General features: G+C 41.7%; 1 protein-coding gene across 5 annotated transcripts in view; it reads left to right on the top strand.

Annotated features, from left to right (window-relative positions):
- Positions 1–21,239, top strand: part of FILIP1 (filamin A interacting protein 1) — a 139,292-nt gene that overhangs the window by 76,138 nt on the left and 41,915 nt on the right. For all 5 annotated transcript variants that reach the window (XR_010917108.1, XM_067532681.1, XM_067532678.1 and 2 more), the window contains 2 exons: positions 4,755–4,928; positions 7,991–8,169. Coding sequence is in view for 4 of the 5 variants with exons in the window: in XM_067532681.1 (XP_067388782.1) it covers positions 4,755–4,928; positions 7,991–8,169 (353 nt within the window). In the remaining variant the exon portion in view is untranslated. The remainder of the gene's footprint in view (positions 1–4,754; positions 4,929–7,990; positions 8,170–21,239) is intronic.

The raw sequence follows: 21,239 nt of genomic DNA, 5'->3' as shown, positions 1-21,239 counted from the left end.
AAAGCATTTCATTTTATCAATTTGAAATTTTATTGCCTCTGATTTTTACTGGATAGCCCTTTATTCTTATAGTATGATAACAAGGTATAAAATTTCTCAGGTTGGGCACCCAAAAACAGAGGGACCCAAAATCAGTGGTTTATTGTGGTAAATTTAGGCCTTAAATTCAAATTAGGTGGAACTGAATTTGTAATATTCCTCTCAAAAGTTTACACACACAGTCCTTCACATGGCTTCCAGATGAAACAAAAACTGCTAGTAGCTAAAAACCTTACCACTTTAACCAGGTAAAAGTAATTTGTGTGCTAGTTCACACTGAAAACTACTGCTAGTGCATCAGTAATGTGGTAGGCACTGTACATACATAAAGGAAGACTAGGTACAGTACCAGCTTTAAAGAACATACAGTCTGAATAAAATTGGTTTGGTGTCTTCATATCAAACAGTGTTAAGTTATGAGTGAACAAAAAAGGTCAAATGATTTTTTAAAAGTGAAAACTCCTCCATTTTCTAAATTCTTCATAGTGCTTCTTAATAGCTTGTCTGAATAATCTCAAACTTTTTAAAAAAAATCTCCATTGAATAGAAACTGTTGCAATATCTGATCATCTATCTCTGGATGTTCCCACTTACCACAATGGCAAAGGGAATGGAGTTGAGAAATGGTTTCCTAGTGCCAGAAAAACCCATTTATTCCATCAAAAGACACTAGTGACTGCAGTCTGATTTTATACGAAAGTTTACTTCCAATCTGAAATCCCTTCCTTGTGTTTGTGCCCTAGCATGTGTTTTATATTAAGTAACATTGTGTCCTGAAACAAACAGGAAACCTAAAGGAAAACATCCACCAGTTGGAATGATAGAGTTTGCCAGAATTGGGATGTGTCCCATCTATCACCCCACTACAGTTCAAGAGGCTTCAAATCCCTCATCTATTTTCTGCACATTGCCCAGAGGCACAGGTCTGTATATCAGGAAACACTTTTGTCCTTGGACACCTTCCTGACAACCACTCCCACTGGATTTTCCAATACTGAAGTGATTGTCTACTGACCAGGGTTGCCAGTTTCCAGAGTATGATTGCCACCTGCTTTTTCACTGCCAAAGCAGCTCTCATTCTAGTTTCTCTGTTAGAGGGCTGAGGTGAGCTCAACACACAGATCCAGGAATGTGGCCATGTGCATCCGAAAATTTTACAGCCACCGCTGGTCACCCCAGATCTGCATCTCAGTGTGATCCCACCATTCAGTGATCATTTCTCCAGCCTAAAAGCACTACTCCATTGTGTGGAATTGGTCAGAAAATGCCTGCAATACCCTCAGTTTTAATTCACTGTCTACATTTTCCATTCCTCCACCTCAATTGTCGTATCTTCATGGCAGCACCACAGTTGAAGTGGTAGTTGTTGAAGTTCAACAAATTCAGAAGAAGTGAGCGCTCTGTTTCTAAAACTGACTAGAAAATTCCACTGAGCTGTGCAGGATCCATGTTGCTTTTGGCGACATGATAGACAGAGAAAAGTGGCATGAAGAACTATGGGAATTTTTTTAAATGGCACGAAAATTATGGGATGGAATAATGGGGGAAAGGGAATTGACCCCCAAGTTCCCATAATTCTGAGCGCTATGCTGGTATCCCAAAATGCACTGCAAAATGTCCACACAAGCATTGCATTGGACAGTGGTGCAGGAGATATTGGGACGTCTAATCATAGTGCAATGCGTCTTCTCGTGACACAATCACTTGTGGTGAGAATGTGCGGCAACAACAAAAACAGCCAAGTGTGCATGTACTGTAGTGATATAGCAATGTCAATGGCTGTAAGCTGGCAAAAGTTTTGTCAGTGAACCTTTATTGTGTAGACATAGCCAAAAAGTACTTCAACAAGGTACTTCCCCCTGGAGAATCTTCCTCAGTTCTTTTTTTCTTTTCTTTTTTTTTTATCAAGTATCTGGCCCCAGGCAACCCAACTCTTTCCCCACAGAATTATTTTGGCTTGTTATCTGAAAATGGCCTGTGTCTTAGAGTTTATTTTAGTTATATACTTGATCATTAACCTTTGAAACAAAACAGCAATGTGAGGTCTAGTCCTGTTGTTTAAGTGGAAAATTAGTCATTTGGAGGAAACACAAAATCATTAATTTCACAGGCCAGCTATTTTAGCCAATACCCCATGGAATTATTATGAGGAGACTAACTGGATTTTGTAAATCCTGAGAATTACTGAAAGCTACAGAATTGTCTGAGACCCTGTAGCCCATTAAGATGTAAGAGCAGTTGCACTTCAAAATCCTCCCACTCCTGGATTATCTCTTACCAGATAAAAGCAATGTGTGTTCAGTTTATTATTAGCACAGACCGTTTTTTTTTTTTTGCTCTGATGCTTCCTAGCAACCTCATGTGGAGTATCTGTTTGTTAGTTTGCTTTTCGTAAATTGTTATCGTAAGTCCATGGTAACATACAAGGAAACAGTACTTGGTGAACTAGCTGATACCTTTGACAAGATGAGGATATGAAGAATGAGCATATTATATCTACACACACTTATTCAAGTATGCATACATACATTCACATATATACATGGTAATATATGGTATAGATGACATGGACATATATATCATATATTGTAAATATATACACACAGTGATATCCACGTGAAAAATCATAGAATTAAGTGAAGAACTAATATCATGCACCATTTGAACATCTAATCTGTCCCCTGTCCATCCAACTTCCCATCCACCCTGGAAGCTTTTAAAATTCCAAAAATATCTTCAATGAATTGCCATTATACGTAATATAAAATCAACCTGACAGAGAAATATTTATTTGTTTCTCCTCTCAAACGATGTTCAGTCCTGGAGTAGAGGGAAGAACATCACAAATTAAAGATCCAATATCTCGCAGCCTTGCAGAGCTTTCCACTTTTCTGTGGAATCTAATACTCACTTCTACCCTTGAATGGGCCCAGGACAATGGATCTGAAAATTGTGATATTTATATGCATAGAAAAGCTGTCTCTTTTAGAGGGTTTTGTGGCTTCCTCTGAGCCCAGAACTCATGGTAATTAATACTCCTGCTGTTACAGTGAGAGTTTGAAAAATATTCACAATAAGTTTTTTTAAAGTCTCTAAAGCATTCATACAATAATTTTTTTCATGTAACGTAAGTACCATATACAGACTATATGATGGATTGTAGTTGGCATAAATTGGGGATGACCTGCATAATTCCTTTTGTCACTCATGAGTTGCTTCCTCAGACTCATGCTGATAAAATGTTTAGTCTACTTTATCATGTATTCTCTATATTATAGGAAGAGAGAGTTGGAACGCCTGGTGGCTTAATATTTTCCATTAAAAGCCCCTGTTCTTAATTGTTTATAACAGTTAACATTCTCATGATAGTTCTGGGGACAGAGAGGTATCTTTGCTGTCCCCATGAAAACACACCTAGATTTGGTCAAGTTATAAGCCTTTGAAAATCATCATTTGTGTATTTAGAGCTTTATAGATGCTTGTTGCTAAAATCTCTGAACCTTCCATGTGCACTGAAATGGCTTCCCAGCTCCTCATAGATTGGGCATTAGATGGGGCAGATGCAACAACTGCCCCTTTGACCTAAGGGAAGGAGGGAGCCAGTAGAAAAGCTTGAGTTCTTCTCTCTTACTGACTAATTCTGTGACATTCACAATCCTTATTATTGAGCAAGGCTTCATAACCCTACCTTAAGAGTCAGGTAAATGTCATTCACCCATTTTACTAATGAGGTAACAAATCTTGCACAAGGTCACTTCAGGCAAAGTTGGGAACTGACCTCTGTTTCTACAATGGCAGAACCACAGTTCATCCATAGCCATGCTACATTTTAGAATAAGCATATCAAATCCATGTGCTTGGCTCTGCTATTTGTAACCACAAGAACAAACTCTCATCCAGAGCCAAGAATAAACTCCTAATATTTCTCTGTTGTCTAGCAAATACGTAAGCCACTGTCAAAGTGTGTGCTGTGTCTCCCTCTAGTGGCTGATCCACATAAATATTAACGGCCCCTTACTGCTACTAGTTTCTCTCTTAGCTCATGTTTTTTAAATCTCTGCTGTGAATATAAAGGTCCTTGGTTCAAATCCCACTGATGACCCATGTGGCAGTTAGTATTGTTCAATGTATTTTATTTTTAAGTTCCTTTTTTTTAAATCCTAGAGATTTAAATACAAAAATTACTTTAAAAGAACATTATGATTGCAACGTCAAGCACTCAGCAGTTAGGAAATGACAGAATTACAGTTGCTCATGAAATCTTAATTCAGCCCCATTGTGGGTACTATATAGTGTAGTTTAATTACATGATCATATATTCTTTGTTCTACAAGACACCTATCTCTCCCAGCGCACAGGATGGACAGTGAATGAGGCATAAGGCAGTAAGAAGAACAAGGATGTTCTATTCTGGGTAAGGTCCTAGACTGGGACTGGAGAGGTAGATGTTACCCCTGACTGTCATAGACTTCATATATGATGCTAGGAAAGACTATCATAATTCATACCCACAAGGGTTGAAATTAAGGTTACAGGGGCAACGTTTATTCTGGCATTTTCCACCCTTAGACTGCTTGACTTTGTAATCTTAATATTCTTTTTAATCCCCACCCCCGACCCATGTACTCTGTGTGTACTATATACATACAATGTAGTTGTAATAATACAAATGTGGTTTGCCTGTTGGCTGATTATATTGAATTGAAACCCCACAGGCTCGAGAAGATGTGATCCACATGCTGAAGACAGAGAAGACCAAACCTGAAGTTTTAGAGGCCCACTATGGATTTGCAGTTCCAGAGAACGTGCTGCGAGTATTGCATAGGGATGCCATCCTTGCCCAAGAAAAATCCATAGGGGAAGATGTCTATGAAAAACCAATTTCAGAGGTAATAACTCATCTAATTCCCCAAGAAACGATGATGGATAGAGTGAGTCATCATGAATAGATAGTGCCCATTTACCTTGCTGTCATTTCTCAAAGTAAGAGCCAAATGCAGCGTTCACTGCTCCCGCAGGTAAAAAGGTTTTGAAGGGAAGGTGAATATTTCCTTGTTACTAAACCACCAAAGTATGCTCCATATGATAATAGCATTGACTCGGTATGCAAAAACAGAAGCCTCTCATGTTCCTTTCCCTTCCTTCCCCTGCTCCCCTGTGTCGTGAATTTGGAGCAGTTAAGCAAAAACAAAAACCCCAGGCTGGTGAATGGTTACGTTTTTACTCTACATTTTAAATTCCTTTTCATTATAGGTACAAATCTTTAGTGTTCACAGCAATGATAAGTGCTCTTGACCATGTGTCTTCTGTTAGAGTAACATCAGGTGAGCAGTTAGGATGAGAAAACTATCTCACTTATACCAGTGTAAATTAAATATTACTCCACTGAAGTCGATCCACATGCAAAAGAAATTTCCCTCCCACCCAATTTGCATGAGCCCTGATCATTGCATCTGGTGAAGAAGTTAAGTCTAGGGACCAAATCCCGTAGTCTTTACTCAGTCCTTAGAAAGATTGTCTTCAACAGGTATTTTGCCAGTGTGATGACAATGGGCCCAGTCCTGCACCCAATGCATCAATCAGCCTGATTCTCTGTTATAACACTGATTTTATGCTGGTATAACAACATAGAAGTTCAACAAAGTTACACTAGAATTAAAATGGTGTAATAATGTGGAGAATCAGGTTCATAGGGAGCAAGATCAGGCCCTAAGTAAGACCTATAGCCTTTGGTACTTAGTTGGAAGTCTATGGTGCTATACCACTGTAGAATAGATAGGAGATCAGAAAAAGGCCTTAATATCTACAGGGTGAATCCAAAACTGAGCATATTCTTAAAGTAAAAAAAAAAGAAGGACATCTTTGAAATCAGTTATTAAGGTTAAGGATAGCATCCCTAGGGTTTTAGTTAATCTCTTCTACTTTTTCAAAATAAATCAGTGATAATGGTACAATGGTTAAACAGGGATCAGATGATATCTTTTCAGAACTTTGAGTCAATAGAGTGATCAAATTAGTTATGCCTGGGTGATTGGTTATGTTTAAAAAAATGTAAAGAAAGATCAAGTCACATTGTAAGCACACTTATATTATATATGAGATGCCCCCTCGCCATACTCAAAGTGTCCAGTGCAAATATGAGGCCAGGTATTTATAAGAATTGGCCAAGAAATCCCCCTGTTAACTCATGCCAACATTTGATTCATATAGGAAAAAAGTGACTCACAGAACATCCAAGAATCTTAGGATGCATGCAGCCACTTTATTGCTTAGTACCAGAATAGGAACAGTGCAGCTGATGAATTCTATCCACATGTCAAAAAACTAGCACTGATAACTGTCAGCTAAAAAATGTATAATATGCCACAGTGTATATACAATTTTTCAAGGTCTCTCTGGTTAGAACACAATACAATTGATATTCATTGTGTCTAGTAGAAGACATTTTAAAATACACTGTGTACTTTTAATGTGACGTCTTCTGGAATATTTGTGATGCTAGTAAGTAAAGAAAGCAGATTGTAGCATTCAGAAGGATACATTAAATATTCACTTTGAACAATGCTAAAAGAGCTTAACGAGACTCTGTTGTAATAGGTGGCAAGGGCACTGTGTCCATGGAGTCCCTTGGTTTGGAAGGGACTCTTTGTTCTCTGTAAAACTTTTACATTAAGGAGTTTATTTGAAGATGATTGGTATAAAAATACTGCAGTTACAATATTTTCTGGCTTCAAAACATCCATTGTCCAGATGAGAATGCAGCGGATGCCACACTGACTCTCCTTTGTGAAGTTTAATGAGCACCTCAGATTATTCTGTTCATCATCTAGAGCTGTGTCAAAAAGGCTGGGATTCTGTTCTCATCTTTCCTTTAGCCCATACAGGGATACCATGAAACAGCAACTGGCTTGGCCAGTCCTGGCTACATGAGCTACGATTGCCACAGCAGGTGGGGCGAATGGGGTCACGGGAGGACTTAGTAATATTTTTGTTGGAGGTACATAAACAGAAAGGTACCATGTGGGTCTAGCTGATTGGGATGCTTGAATGAGAACTCAAATTCAACTGCCCTCTGCCCCAACAAAACGCAGAAGATCGGAGCGTAAATAGCAGTGTTTGGGGTTGCTGTTTCCTAGCAACTTTCTACACAAGCACCTGAAAACTAGTATTTGTTTGAAAAATAGCTGGCATAATAATAATAATAAAGTTAGACAAATTTAAAAAGTGTAAATAGTTCCTAGTAAAGCAGAGAAAAAATTGTAAAAGAGGAGAGGGAGAAAAAAGTCTAAAATGAACAGTAATCAGCAATGTAACACAAAAACAATTTATGCATGTTGCAGATGTACAGCCCAATTTTCAGCTGCAGGCATGCAGCTTAAGTGCCAAACTCCATGTTTAGGCAGCTAAATTCCCATCTAGATGTCCAAATGCAAGATTTAGGTGTTTAACATTAGGCATCTAAATTTATACATTGGGTCCACCCTCTGTTGTTCTGATGGGTGCCCTCAACTGCCACTGACTTCAGTAGGCCTGAGGACACATTACCTGAAAGGAGCTGCCGAACACCTGGTCGATTCAGGTTCTTAAAAGACCATTGTCTCAGAACTGTCTCCCTTGAGGTACTGAACACCCTCAGTTCCTCTTCCAGGGAGCAGGAAATGAGGGTGCTCAGCATCTTGTTACAGGAAGCACTCAGCAAAAGTATTATAAAACTGTGTCAGAATCTGTTCCTCATTTGTATGGGAGCTACGCACATGTTTAGTATAAATATACCATATAAAGACATCATTCTTTTCACAGAACAATTATTCTGGTTCCTAATCGCTGCTATATATAAAACGCTAAATTACTGAACTGGCATTTATCAAATACAATTTTCTCGATTAGCTAATCAGCCAGTGTAAGTGAATGAGACCTTTCAAACAGTCTATTCTCCTTTTCAACAATCCAGCTGGACAGACTTGAAGAAAAGCAGAAAGAGACGTATCGACGCATGTTGGAACAGCTCCTGTTGGCAGAGAAGTGTCATCGGCGCACAGTTTATGAGCTGGAAAATGAGAAGCATAAACATACAGATTACATGAACAAGAGTGACGACTTTACCAACCTCTTGGAGCAGGAGCGTGAAAGGTGAGCAGTAGAGATAGCATGTAGCATATCCTCAATATCCTGGCACTTCCTCAGTTAATGACACTTATCGGTTGTTCATGCAAACTATTTGTAAAATGTCACTACAATCGCATTGTACTAATAATAATGATCAGGTCTACAGATGGGAGATCCCAGCAGACATTTCTGTGAGTATACACTCGAATTTTAAAATGAATTTGCTTTGGCCACACCCAGGCCCGATTTGTGTTCATCTTCTGGAAGCTTTTGAATGATCCAATTTTATTTCTATTAACTGAATTTTAATCTGGCATGCTCAAGCAGCTGGACCCCAAGTGGTCGGTTTCCTGTGCAATGGAACACTATTTAGCACAGCGGAAGGATGTGGTTTCCAGACCCACACTCTGGAGCCTTGGCACAGAAGTGAGAAGTTGTTTGCACCTCTTCACAACTAGGGCTGTAAATTCACAATTGTTTGAAGAGCAAGGCTTCAGGCAGGAAATGTTTTAATATTTTCTAAGAATTGCTTGGTCCTGCCTATCTCCTACTGGAGACTAGTTGCAGACATTCCCAAGAAGAAAGATGCCAAATTCATTGAGTAAATTTGTTATCTATTTTCTCAGCTAGGTTCAAGACCATCTTTTTGTAAATGAGGCTAAAATGTCTGTATGTGTTGGCTGCATTGCTGAGCTGCTGGACAAACTTCAAAGAACACAAACTCTGCTGCATTTTACCCAATAATTTGAAATGTTGTCACCTTCACAGCATATCAAGAATTGGGTTGGCTTGTTATTTCAGCTAAGGAGTATGACAGTTATCACATTTAGTGCTTATCTATACATTATTTTTATATATGCTGAGTATACATATGTATATGGATACATATGTATGCCCAGAAACTACACAAATAAGGGCTTGATCCAAAGCCCATTGAAGTTAATGGAAAGCCACCCATTATCTTCAATATTCTTTGGATCAGGATTTTAGCACTTTAGAAGTACATATTATAATAATTATTATAAGAGTGTTGCAGTATTATCTGATTTACTTTCTACAAATCACCCAACTTATTCCTTTTAATTTGACGATTATGGCCATCTCACCATCCCAGCAGTTGGTTTCTAAAAAATGCAGTTTTGCACATTGTTTTTGGAACTCTCTCTCCCACTAGATAATATTGATGAGTGTTGTCCTGACAGAATCAGGTATGAAATATTTCTTTTAGATAGGGCACAAAGAGTGAATTACAGATACTTCCAAAATTAGTCTTTTTAATTTTTACACATTGATTCTGCCAAGGTTATTTCTTATACATTTTATCAGTTTATAAGGTGACTATTGCAACAGCATTCAAGTGTGGTGTAGGAAGTGTAACACAAACACAGAAATCTGTCAGTGTGGGAGCATTTCAGATCAACCAGACAGAGCAGCCCTAAACAATATTGTTGACTTGTTAGCAGCATTGTGAACCCCAAATGTTCACTGATCATGACTCAGGCCCCTATGAATTATGAGACTGGATTTAAAATGATAAGATTTCAATAAATAACTTCTGGGGCTTTTTTATTTGTACTTTGAAGTTTGAATCTTTAGCATTCACATTTTCAATCTTTTCTCCGCAGCCATAAAGGCTAAAAACTTACTTAAAAAAAAAGAAAAACCGAGATTCGTACCTAGTCACATGGCAAAAGGAGCTGGGATTTTAAGAAAAACACCAAATATTCTGAGACTCAAAATAAAATTATAAGCGTTGGCAGCATTACCAGCCCTGAAGATTAAAGCCCTTTTTTTACCCACAGACCAGGAATGGCACTAAATGTGCCAGAGTGAGTTTCTCTAAAACCTCACTTTATCTCTATCCTAGAAAGGCACCTTCAGGGATCAGAGGTATGTATTATGTGTACACCTGTTCACTGACAATCGAATGGGGATCACCAGCTCTATTCATATAGGCCACTAAACAGCTTTAAAATAATATAGTATTGGTCATTGCTGACTTGAACTGGTTTTCTTTGGAGATCTGGAGTTAAGAGTTCTATCTCCTGTTACTAACCCTCTACATACAATTCCATCTCCATGTGCATTCTTTCCGTTTCTGTACTCCATTGTGTGTCTGCAACTTCTATTTTTAGAAACTCCATAATTAGTGCAAAAACAGCAATAAAAAGGAGATTCTGAATTTAAATATATATTGAAACTAGATTCTTTGGGAATAGCCAAGTCCATTCGCCTCAGCCACCAGTATAAATAGCTGTGGAGCAAGAAGCCCTTTTGATTTCTGTTGAGTGAGAAGAGAAATCTGATAACATAAAAACGGCCATTCTGAGTCAGACCAATGATCCATCTAGCCCAGTATCCTGTCTGCTGACAGTGGCCAATGTCAGATGATTCAAAGGGAATGAACAGAACAGAGCAATTATCAAGTTATCCAACCCCCATCGTCCAGGTCCAGCATCTGACAGTCAGAGGCGTAGGGACACCCAGAGTAAGGGGTTGTATCCCTGACCATCTTGGCTAATAGCCATTGATGGACTTCTCGGGGTCCCTTCCAGACTTACAATTCTATAATTCTGTTCCCAGGCCACTTCCCACACCACTCATGCCCTGACACTCTCCTTACCTCCTGTTTAGCCTCCTTCTGTAGTCCTCTTCTACTGCAAAGCCTTCAGACTATCCAAGCTCCATAGCCCTGTGGTATTGTCTTGTCTTGCCTTCCCATGCTCAGCACCCTGTCACTCATTTGTCCTTCCTCAGTCATACTTGATGGCTTTGGTTAGGGGAATGGGGTAGTCTTCATTCACCTCACCACCTTCTAAGGGTCTGTAGGGTGAGCAGCACAAGATGGCCACTCACACCACACTGGGCCTTCTGTGAAGATGAGGTGCCAGGTAAGGGCCAAGCCTTCCTCATTCATGATGTTTTCTGTGGAATTGGGATTCTAGGCAGGCCCCTTCTTTGGGTCTGGAGAAGGGAACAGTCATCCCTCTTGCTAAATCATGGCTGAAGTCTTTGAATAGTTGCAAAGATTTCTGCCCACTATGTGTGGCCACAGCAGTGAGCAGACTGCCAGTCCCTGCAGCTCAAGAGGTGAGGGAGAATGCCTATCACCATCTGCAGAAAATGCAATGGGTGAGAAGAGTAGTAACCCATACCTGGCACTCCATCTCCCCTAAAATCCCAGTGTGGAGGGGAACAGCAATCTAAGGCCCCCTAGAGAACCTGGAAAAAAAGGAGTGGGCCGAAAGCCACCAGGCCCACTTTTCAAAGACATTAATGGTAAGTGGGGTCCAGAGGGAACAGGAATAGCTGGGTCTTGGTGACAGTAGAAGTGGGGTCTGGATTAAGCTAGGGATGGGATCTTGGTTAGAACTGGTCACTGCAGAAAAGAAAGGCTGGTGTAGCAGCTGCAATGTCGCAATTGATCCTTTCAGCACAATCCCACAATGATCCTCCTTATCCTTCAGTCACAGCTTTGGCAGCTGAGAGCACAGGCCTGTCACCTGTCAAGCTGGCTGCATTCAAGCTTGAGAGCAGCTGAGGCAGTTCTTGGCTTTGTCCATTCACCCACAAACTTCTCCTCAGGCGGAGCTTAGCATAGTCAAGATGGTGCTTGCTGCTTTCAGCTCTGCTTAGTCCCACCCAGAGATAGAAAGAAGGGTACAAAAATAGAACGAAAATTACTTTATTACAAACTTTAAATTTTTCCTTTGGTACCATGGAGATTCACTTGGAAAACAAAAGACAAAAATCAAAGGTTAATTAACAGACAATTGCAGGCACATCCTTTCATATACTTTACTGGGGATTGCCACTGCTGTCCAGCCATTGCCTCAGCGTCTCCCACATCTCTTAGATCAAACATAGATGGGGGTCATTAACTGAAATGCAGAGTAAGACTATTGCTGTCACCCAATCACATTACTCTCTTTTATCTGTAACTCCCCATGGAGCCTCAGCACTCACTATCCCCCAAGAAATGGTTCATATCCTGAAAGTCCTACTGCATTTTGTGGGAGGGGGGGCAGGAGAAACTGGATATGCTAAATGGAGGGGGGGCCTATAGAGATGCTCTCCCTTCAGACCCTGGCTTGGATCACTCATTTCCCCACACAAGAGAGAAGAAAGTTATTAATTTAGGTGCAAAAGACCAAGAAAACAAGAATGAAAAAAGCATTAATGGCAAAATTGAAATAAAAAATACTACTGACTAAATGAATGAAAGAATACAGTCAGGTCCCTCACTTCTGCAGGCACCACCACTCACAGATGGTGATGCTTCTCATAATACAGCTTGTGCCTCTAGTTCCAGAGTCAGTCTGGCAGTGGTTTAGGGGTGATTGATGGCTATTTAGAAGTGTGAGCATGGTCCCTGTGCCTCAGGAGCTGCCTTAGGCATTGTGGGACCAATGAAACAAATTGCAGAACCTGCAGTGCTTGCAGGGAATGCTGTGTGCACCTAAAGCAGGATGGCTAGGGTGGATGCACTGCACCATTGTAAACTCTCACTGATTCAATCTCAATGGTGCAGATTGCAACAGTGCAGTCCTCAATTATAGATGCAACCTCAAAGAATGCCTGATTCCATTATGGCAATCTTCCTCAGTGGGAATGCTCCTCAGGATCTAAGAAGTTGACTACTCCTCTCATGGGTTTTACCTATGAAGTTGACAGGGTTTTCTTGACAGGAGCAAACCTTTGGAATGTGCTACCAGATGAGATTAACCACAATTCTCACAGCCTTCAGAATGAAAGGTAAAACTCACTCAGTTGAACTGGTTTTCACACAATCACAACTAACAACATCATGAAAGAGAAAAGTTGGAAGAGGAGGAGTAAGTGCTAAAGATAAGAAAGAACAAGAAAAGCAGTAACAGGAGAGGGAGCTGAGAGAGATGGAAGAAAGAAAGAAAACCTACAGAAACAAAAAAATTCACCTCTCTGAAGCCCATATCCTCAAAGTATTTAGATAACTACCTCCCATTGATTTCAAATGGGCGTGAGGCACCTAAATACTTTTGATCTGGGCCCGAGATACTACAATGCTCAATGTTGTTGCTTAAAACTAGGTGATAGATTGGCTTTAGAGATCTGAATCTGTAAAGCTCAAAGGGATTTGTTGTTCCCAGGTGGTGGTGTTCAGACTCATCTTGCAGAAATGGATCTGAGCTGACATGTTTGGATTAAGATCTGATTCATCCCAAAGTTTAAAGGGGTTTGGATCTGGTGAACCCCATCTCTCATTTATTTTGCAGTTTCTAACATGTGCCTAATGTTGTTGTCTCTGGGTGCAACAAATGCAAACAATACACGCTTAGTATTAGCAAATATTAACTAAAGAGTAGGCTCTCCACACAGATTATAGAATATCAGCATCCGCCTCTGCACTCTCAGGCAAAAGACTGAATAAATAGATTGGAGTGTGTGTATTTGCGTAACACAATTAACAGTTCTAACACCATGGGCCTGATTCTCCATTGACTTGCAAATTGAGGGTAAAATTTGACCAAATCCTAATTCTCCACTTGCTTGTATCAGCAGCAGAGTTTTACAAGCACTCTGACTGCGCGTGGTGCAAGGCAGTGGAAACTTAGGCCCCTGACAGGTTGAGGTTATACCCCTGTGATAGACACACAATTTAGTTATCACTTTTGTGCACTTGCCCACGTGTCTGTGACCCCGTAGCAGCTTCAAATAGCTGTAATTTCGTTGTTTAAAAAAATTAACCTACCAGAAAACAATGTCCACTTTCTCTTCCATGGTTGTCTAATTTTCCCCCAAAATTACATCTGCCCAAGGCCCAGAACACACATAATTCAGTCCTGCATCAGTGGCAGCTTTTCCATACATAAAACTGTCACAGCTTTAAAGTCTGTTATCTAGTGATTCAGCAGAGCTAGGAATGGGCACAATGGAATGGATAGCTCCTCAATGAAACTCTGCTCTTGCTACGAGTCCTGGAGAGGCCTGAGAGATCAGACTTAAAACCCTGACAATTTTAGATCCAGAAAGGCTATTTTGCATCATTTTTGAAGGTGTTTATATTTTCTGGTTTGAATTTTACTTTCCCTCTAATCATGGAGTCAGTTGCAAAACTCCCATTGACTTTAATGATTCAGGATCAGGCACAGGGTAACCAAATCCCCTAGTCTTGCAGAAATAGCAATAGCCCCCAAAACCCTCTAAAACATTCCTACACTAGCTTTTTCTGTAATATACATGATGTGTTTTTTATAGATTACATGATGGACTAGGGTGGCATACAGGTTTTACCAGAATGTATTTGGGGTGATCTGTGTAACTCACTCATGGCTTTGACACTTGGGAGTAATGTGACCATCCCAAAGCCAGGCTGATAAAACTTTTATAGCAGAACACATGCCATGTCTGTCAATATAGAAAAACAGTATTTCAGCCTAACAGAACTGATGTATGTCTGTGTATGTGTATGCATGCATATATATTTATGATATACATGCACACATATTTTTATGCTAGATTTCATTAAAGTGATAAAGATTTGAATCTGGTGCTTGCATTTCTCATTGTAGCCTGAAATTACACTCTACAGCTAATGGGATAATGATCCAAGTGCAGAGAAGCATTTAGCATTTTCCTCCAAGGCAGGGCTGAGAATTCATGCTGTGCTTCTTAAGCAGTGCCTGGCTATATCTGGTTTTAGTTAAACCTTCTTTTTGAAGCATAATTAGGTCTGCATAGAGGAGAGAGCAGGGTTCTGACCCCAGATTGTTCTTCTACAAAGTTTTCTTTCTCTCTTCATGCAAAATTGTCTCCTCTCCTCCTCCCCCCGAGCAGCACCCTTAACAAGGAATGCATTGGCAAGTTTCTCAGCGGTCTATGATAATACATTCCTCTCTGCTTTAGTCAGCCTGGCATCAAGATACTCCTGGCTGCTCTTCTGGTGATGTAATGCTGGGCCTACATCACCTGCAAAGAAAACTGATCTGCAAGTAATAAAAAGCACAACCGTCTTGAAACAAAAACGGGACTCTCGATGTTAGCAGATTTCAAACTCCTTTTTTCTCCCCTGCTTTTGTTATTGAAGTTTCTCCTCTCCCATATCCCATGAGAAGCCAGCACCAAGCCCTTTCTTTAGGAAATATTTTCAATTGTTTCATTTTATTTAATATACCCAAGACAGACATGGAGGTACTAGTAGGGGCTAGAATTCTGAGATTGTCATAGAGATTTTGCCTGTGATACCCTTCAGATCTGCAGATTCTTTTGATTTTTATAGCAATAGTAAAATGAAGAAAAGGCCACAGTATCAATGAGCCAGTGACCAATTTACAGCATAGGCTAACCAAACACACATCATTTAGAAATGTTCAGTGTTAATGAACTTAACTCTCAGACTTAACAATTTAAGGTCAAATTCTGAGTGCAGTGCCATGAAGTGACTTCAGAGAGGCTCTGGAGGGTATAAATCAGCTCTTAATGATTGTAGGCTGGTGGCACGGTCCAGCCGGGGTGTCGTAACCCTTCCTCGGGCCCCGAGGAAGGCCACAGCGCCTTGGTCTAGGGGAATAAGCTTTGCAAATTACAAGTCTATAACCCCCGCCGCACGCGGGGCAGGCTTCTCTCACAGTCTGTAGCCCCCTGGCCCTCCTGTAGGGAGGCCCTCCTGGTAAGGAGTCTATAGCCCCGGCCTTCCAACAGGCGGGGCTATTAAGCAGTCTATTGCCCCCAGCCCTCAGGCAGGGCAGGGCAGGGCAAATAAAGCTCAGTATTCTCAGGGTTGGCAAGTTCCGAGGAAGCCAAGCACTCCTGGGCTGGTTAGGGAAGGGGGGAGGAGGATGCAGGCCCACCCAGCTCCACTACATCCCAGCCCAGAGCCCTATCAGTGGCAAAGTGGTTTGCCACTGAGTCAGCGGAGATCCAGCCACAACACGCTGACTGGTTCGGCCACAGACTCAGCCACTCTCTAGTCGGCTGTCCCTGGGCTACTTCCTCCCACCCTTTCCCCAGGTACCTGCAGCCAGTTGTCTCCCTCCGGGTCGCTGGAGTAGACGGCGAGCGGGAGCCCTGCAAGTCCCTCACCGTTGACCGGTGGCAGGTCCAGAAACTCCTCAGGGTCGTCAGCAGAGGGCAGCTTCTCCAGGTCACAAGGGGTCCTTTGGTACACCAGGCTCAGGCAGCTCCAGGGCGTCCCCAACATTGGGCAGCTCCTCCAAGTCAGGGCCGGCCTCAGGGGGTTTTTCCCACCCAGAAGTCTCAGGTGGCTCTCCCCAGCTACTAGGGCCCAGCGGCCCAATCCATTCGCTCGGGCCCAGGGGCCTGGCAGGCCTTGGAAGCTCCGGTCGGTGGGGCGGTTGCACCAAACAGCCACAGGGCCTGGGTCAGGCACAGACTGCAACCTCTGGGAAGACACATCTGCCTCCCTCAGCAACAGCTTCCCCCTGACTGAGCTGCTGGGATGGCCTTTTATACTTCCCTTCCCTGCCCTGGCTCCACGCCTCTGCTTCCGGATTGTTTGGCCTGCAGTGCCTGGTTCTGTATGGGGACCCTTTCTCGGGCCCAGGCTCCAAGGAGGGCCACAGCACCTTGCTACAATGATATCATTGTTTTTTCTTTTAAATTCTGGAAACTTTCACAGATAGAGATTTGCCTACAGCCGTGCAAGACTTCTCAGCCACCTTCGTATTCTGACTTTGAGTTTTCTCATTTGTTTGTTTTTCTGACCTGGTTTCAAAATCATGAACAAAAGCCAGCACAGTAAGAATCCACAGAATAGCCTACAATAGATACTCATCTTACCATTATGTTACTGGCAAGAGTACCGGAGTCAGTCTCTTTCGACTTTTCAGTAATTGCATCTGTAAACTGAATTTTGTGTTATTTAATTAAAAAGCTGACAATGAGAAGGGCAATAGTTTTTCAATCATTAAACAGCTTTTATTCCATTCTTTTAGCTTGACATAAGTATCTGTATACTTCAGAACGATTAGTTTTTCTCTCGATGTGATAAAGTTTTAGGATTGAAAATTAAGTAGCTCAAGTTTAATGATAATCTATTAACAGAAAGAAATGAAAACACCTGACAATAACAAATGCCACTTCCAAAGAGTTAAATAAATCAAAAAGTCCTGAGGTCACCTGTTCTGCAAGTTTTTTTTACGGTTTCAGTTGACCTTTAAGATAATGGCTGGAACATGTGATTTTTGTGAGGCTTGTATTTTAGCTGAGTTGTAAAGCTTGTGATCCTGATCTCAGATTTAAAAAGGACTGCTCCACAAATGTTAAAATAATGAGAAAACATACAACTACATCTAGCTGTGGAAAAACAGTGAGAAAATATTGTGAGGCTAACATGATGTGCTATTTACCATGAGTTTGGGGTAATCCAAACCCATCTCTTCACACTTGGATATTCTTTAAAACTGTCAGATCTTATAGTCACTACTGGGAGCGTATAAAATAGCATCATGTGGTATTTCAGCTACTCTTCCAACTGCAGATTATTTCTACATAAGAGTCAGCTTTACAGTCCTTTAGAGAAAATTATTAAGCAGAAGAGACCTGTTGCATTATTTCTGTACAAGTTTACTGCATCTGCAGAACCATCAGTCTAAATACTCCAGCAGTCAGGTGTGGGTGAAGGAGGAAAGTTACTCTACTCAACCTCCACCCAGAATGAAATAGCTAGCAATATTGACATTAAAATTGGCATAGGTGTCTTTCCTGGTTAACACACAATTGAAACAAATATATTTGTTAACAGCTCTATTAGTTATATTTTCAGGCTGTCTACAGCCAAAGGAAACTTTAGCTGAATCAGGGTCACATTTAGAAAGTTTTCTTCTCAAACAGATAGACTAGAAGCACAGGTTTCAATGGAAGTATCAGGTGCTCAGTACCACTAAAATATTACTTATGCATCACTTATTTGTGTTCAAATAATTAAGCAATCAATTTGCAAACACCTAGAAGCTAATAAGGTGATAAGTAACAGTCAGCATGGATTTGTCAAGAACAAATCATGTCAAACCAACCTGATAGCTTTCTTTGACAGGGGATAACAAGCCTTTTGGATGGGGGAAACAGTAGATGTGGTATATCTTGACTTTAATAAGAGTTTTGATACTGCCTCACATGACCATCTCATAAAACAAACTAGGGAAATATAACCTAGATGGAGCTACTATAAGGTGGGTGCATAACTGATTGGAAAATCGTTCCTAGAGAGTAGTTACCAGTGGTTCACAATCAGGTTGGTAAAGCATATCAAGTGGAGTCCCACAGGGATCACAACTGGGTCCAAGTCTGCTCAATATCTTCATCAATGATTTAGAGAGGGGTATAGAGAGTGCGCTTATAAAGTTTGCACGCCGGGAGGATAGGATTAAAATTCAAAATAATCTGGACAAACTGGAGAAACGGTCTGAAGTAAATAGGATGAAATTCAATAAGGAAAAATTAAAAGTACTCCACTTAGGAATAGTGACGTACTGAAGGGGGGCCAGGACCCCGGGTGCTGGGCTGCAGGGGGGCCGGGCTGGCCCTTCGTGATGCGCAGGGACCAGGGGGCGCAGGAGGCTCTGAGGGGTGCAGAGTCTCCTGCTCTCTCTGCCTGTCATGACGGGTTGGCCCGGAGTGCACTTACTCGCTGTTGCCTCCAGCCCCGCAACCCAACAGCAGCTCAGCCCAACACCGGCCTCACCCCCTGACCTGGGAGGGGGTCCAGGCAGGCTCTTCACGGTGTGCAGGGGGCCGCAAGAGCAGAAGCTGCAACAGCTGCCCCTCAGCCTCCAGCGCGCTGCACCCTCTGCCTGTCATGAATGGCCAACCTGGTGCCCCATCCGAGCTGGTGCAGGGCTGGAGTGGCAGGTAAGTGGGGGGGGAAGACGGCGCACTGGGCAGGCCCTTCATGACGGGCGGAGGGGGCAGGAGGCTGAGGGGCGGCTGCTCCTGCTTCCGCTCCAGTGCCCCCCACGTGCATTGTGAAGGGCTGGCCCAACCCTGCCCCCCCAGGCCAGGGGGTGAGGTCACCCCCGACCTAGCCGGCACCGGACTGTGGAGCTGCAGCGGGAGAGGCGGGCGTCAGGTAAGTCAGGAAGCGGGGGGGTGGCGGAGCCAAGCCTGCATTTGCGCTCCCCACACCTCACACCCCTCCCACAGGTGCAGACTCCCCTCCCTGGGGCAGCTGGGGGGTGGTGCCGGGACCCCTCCTACCATATGCAGGCAGGGGGTGCAAATGTAGGCTTGGCCCCCGGTCACCGGAGACCCTCCGTACGCCACTGCTTAGGAAGAAACAATCAGTTGCATACATGCAAAATGGGAAATGACTACATAGGAAAGAGTACTGCAGAAAGGGATGTGGGGGTCAAGTTAAATATGAGTCAATGGTGTAACACAATTGCAAAAAAAGCAAACATCATTTTGGGATGTATTAGCAGGAGTCTTGTAAGCAAGGCACAAGAAATAATTCTTCTGCTCTACTCCACGCTGATTAGACCTCATCTGGAGTATTATGACCAGTTCTGGGTGCCACATTTCAGGAAAGATGTGGAGAAATTGGAGAAAATCCAGAGAAGAGCAACAAAAATTATTGAAGTTCTAGAATACATGACCTATGAGGGAAGATTGAAAACACTAGGTTTGCTAGTCTGGAGAAGAGAAGACCGGTGAGGATATGGTAACAGTTTTCATAAAAGGTTGTTTATAAGGAGGAGGGAGAAAAATTGTTTTCTTTAATCTCTGAGGATAGGACAAGAGGCAAGGGCGATTTAGGTTGCACATTAGGAAAAACATCCTGTCAGGGTAGTTAAGCATTGGAATAAATTGCCTAGGGAGGTTGTGGAATCTCTGTCACTGGAGATTTTTAAAAGCAGGTTAGACAAAGCCTGTCAGGGATGGTCTAGATAATGCTTGGTCCTGTCATAAATGTAGGGGACTGGACTAGATGACCTCTTGAGGTCCCTTCCTGTCCTATGATTCTATAATTAAGGATTTAGGTGTTAGGAACTAAAGAAGAGTTCTGTGTAAGCTCAAAAGTTTGTCTCTCTCACCAACAGAAGTTGGTCTAATATAAGATGTTACCTCATCTACCTTGTGTCTCTAACTTTAGGCACTGCAGTTTGAATATGTTGGTCTTAATTTTGCATTTAAAAATCTTGCAGACACTGATGGAGCTATAAAAAAAAGTGCTTGTATTGCATACCAGTTCAAGTGGCATCTTGAAAAGACCTTAAACATATTTTCGGTCTGTTTCCTATGGTCAAAAGTTAATGGGCCTCCACTATGAATATCTCTTTCAAACAATTTTGACAAGTAGCTGCCCGCTGCCTGGCAGACCAAGTTCCATCTTGTGTCCATTATAATAGTATCTGAACCCATTGCATCAAGCTACTGCATCAAGCTACTGTCATTTACTCCTCAGTGCACAACTAATCCATAAATGCGTTCGTCTGATTATTGATCTCACATACACAAGTTTACATTGGTGCAACACCTTTGATGATATTGGAGCTACTCCAGATTTACATTGGTATAAGTGCAATTAGAATCTGAAGAATAGCTTTTTAAAAAATATATAAATAAGCTATTTCCTACTTGCAATTTTTACTTTTAATCTTGAATAAAAGTTAGCTCTCTAGCGAAGTAACTTGCAGCCCACATTTGTTCCATTTGTGACCATATTCATTTTAGATAATTTCTGTAGCCAGATACTGTATGCTTATTTTTTATAACAACAATCAGTAAATGTTGCAGATGAACAGGTGATTTTTAGGCCCTTAGCTTTTCAGGAAAGGGACTTCACGCCATTCACACTTATGGCACTATATATATATAAAAATAATAGCAATATATAATTGCAGAAGTCAACAGTGGGGCAAACACACAAAATTTGAGGGGACTGTGGCGAGAAGGTGCATGAACCCTGCAGCTATTTAAAGGAAGACATAAACAGAATAGCAAGAAGTTGTGGGGGAGAAATTCTCTCAGCAGTTCCAGTGTCTGCACCTATGGAAGTGAAGAAGAGTTGCATACGTGAAGGCAAAATTTGTCTCACTATATACTAGAAATATCATAAAATACAGACTGAAAAGTACAGAGAAGCCATTTTCTTCTGC

This window comes from Emydura macquarii, unplaced genomic scaffold, assembly GCF_026122565.2.
Source record: "Emydura macquarii macquarii isolate MOO-44397 ecotype Brisbane River unplaced genomic scaffold, CSIRO-AGI_Emac_v2 contig_3295, whole genome shotgun sequence".
NCBI classification, from domain to species: Eukaryota; Metazoa; Chordata; order Testudines; family Chelidae; genus Emydura; species Emydura macquarii.
The sequence above is the reverse complement of the archived record's forward strand: the minus strand, read 5'-3'. Positions and strand labels throughout refer to the sequence as shown.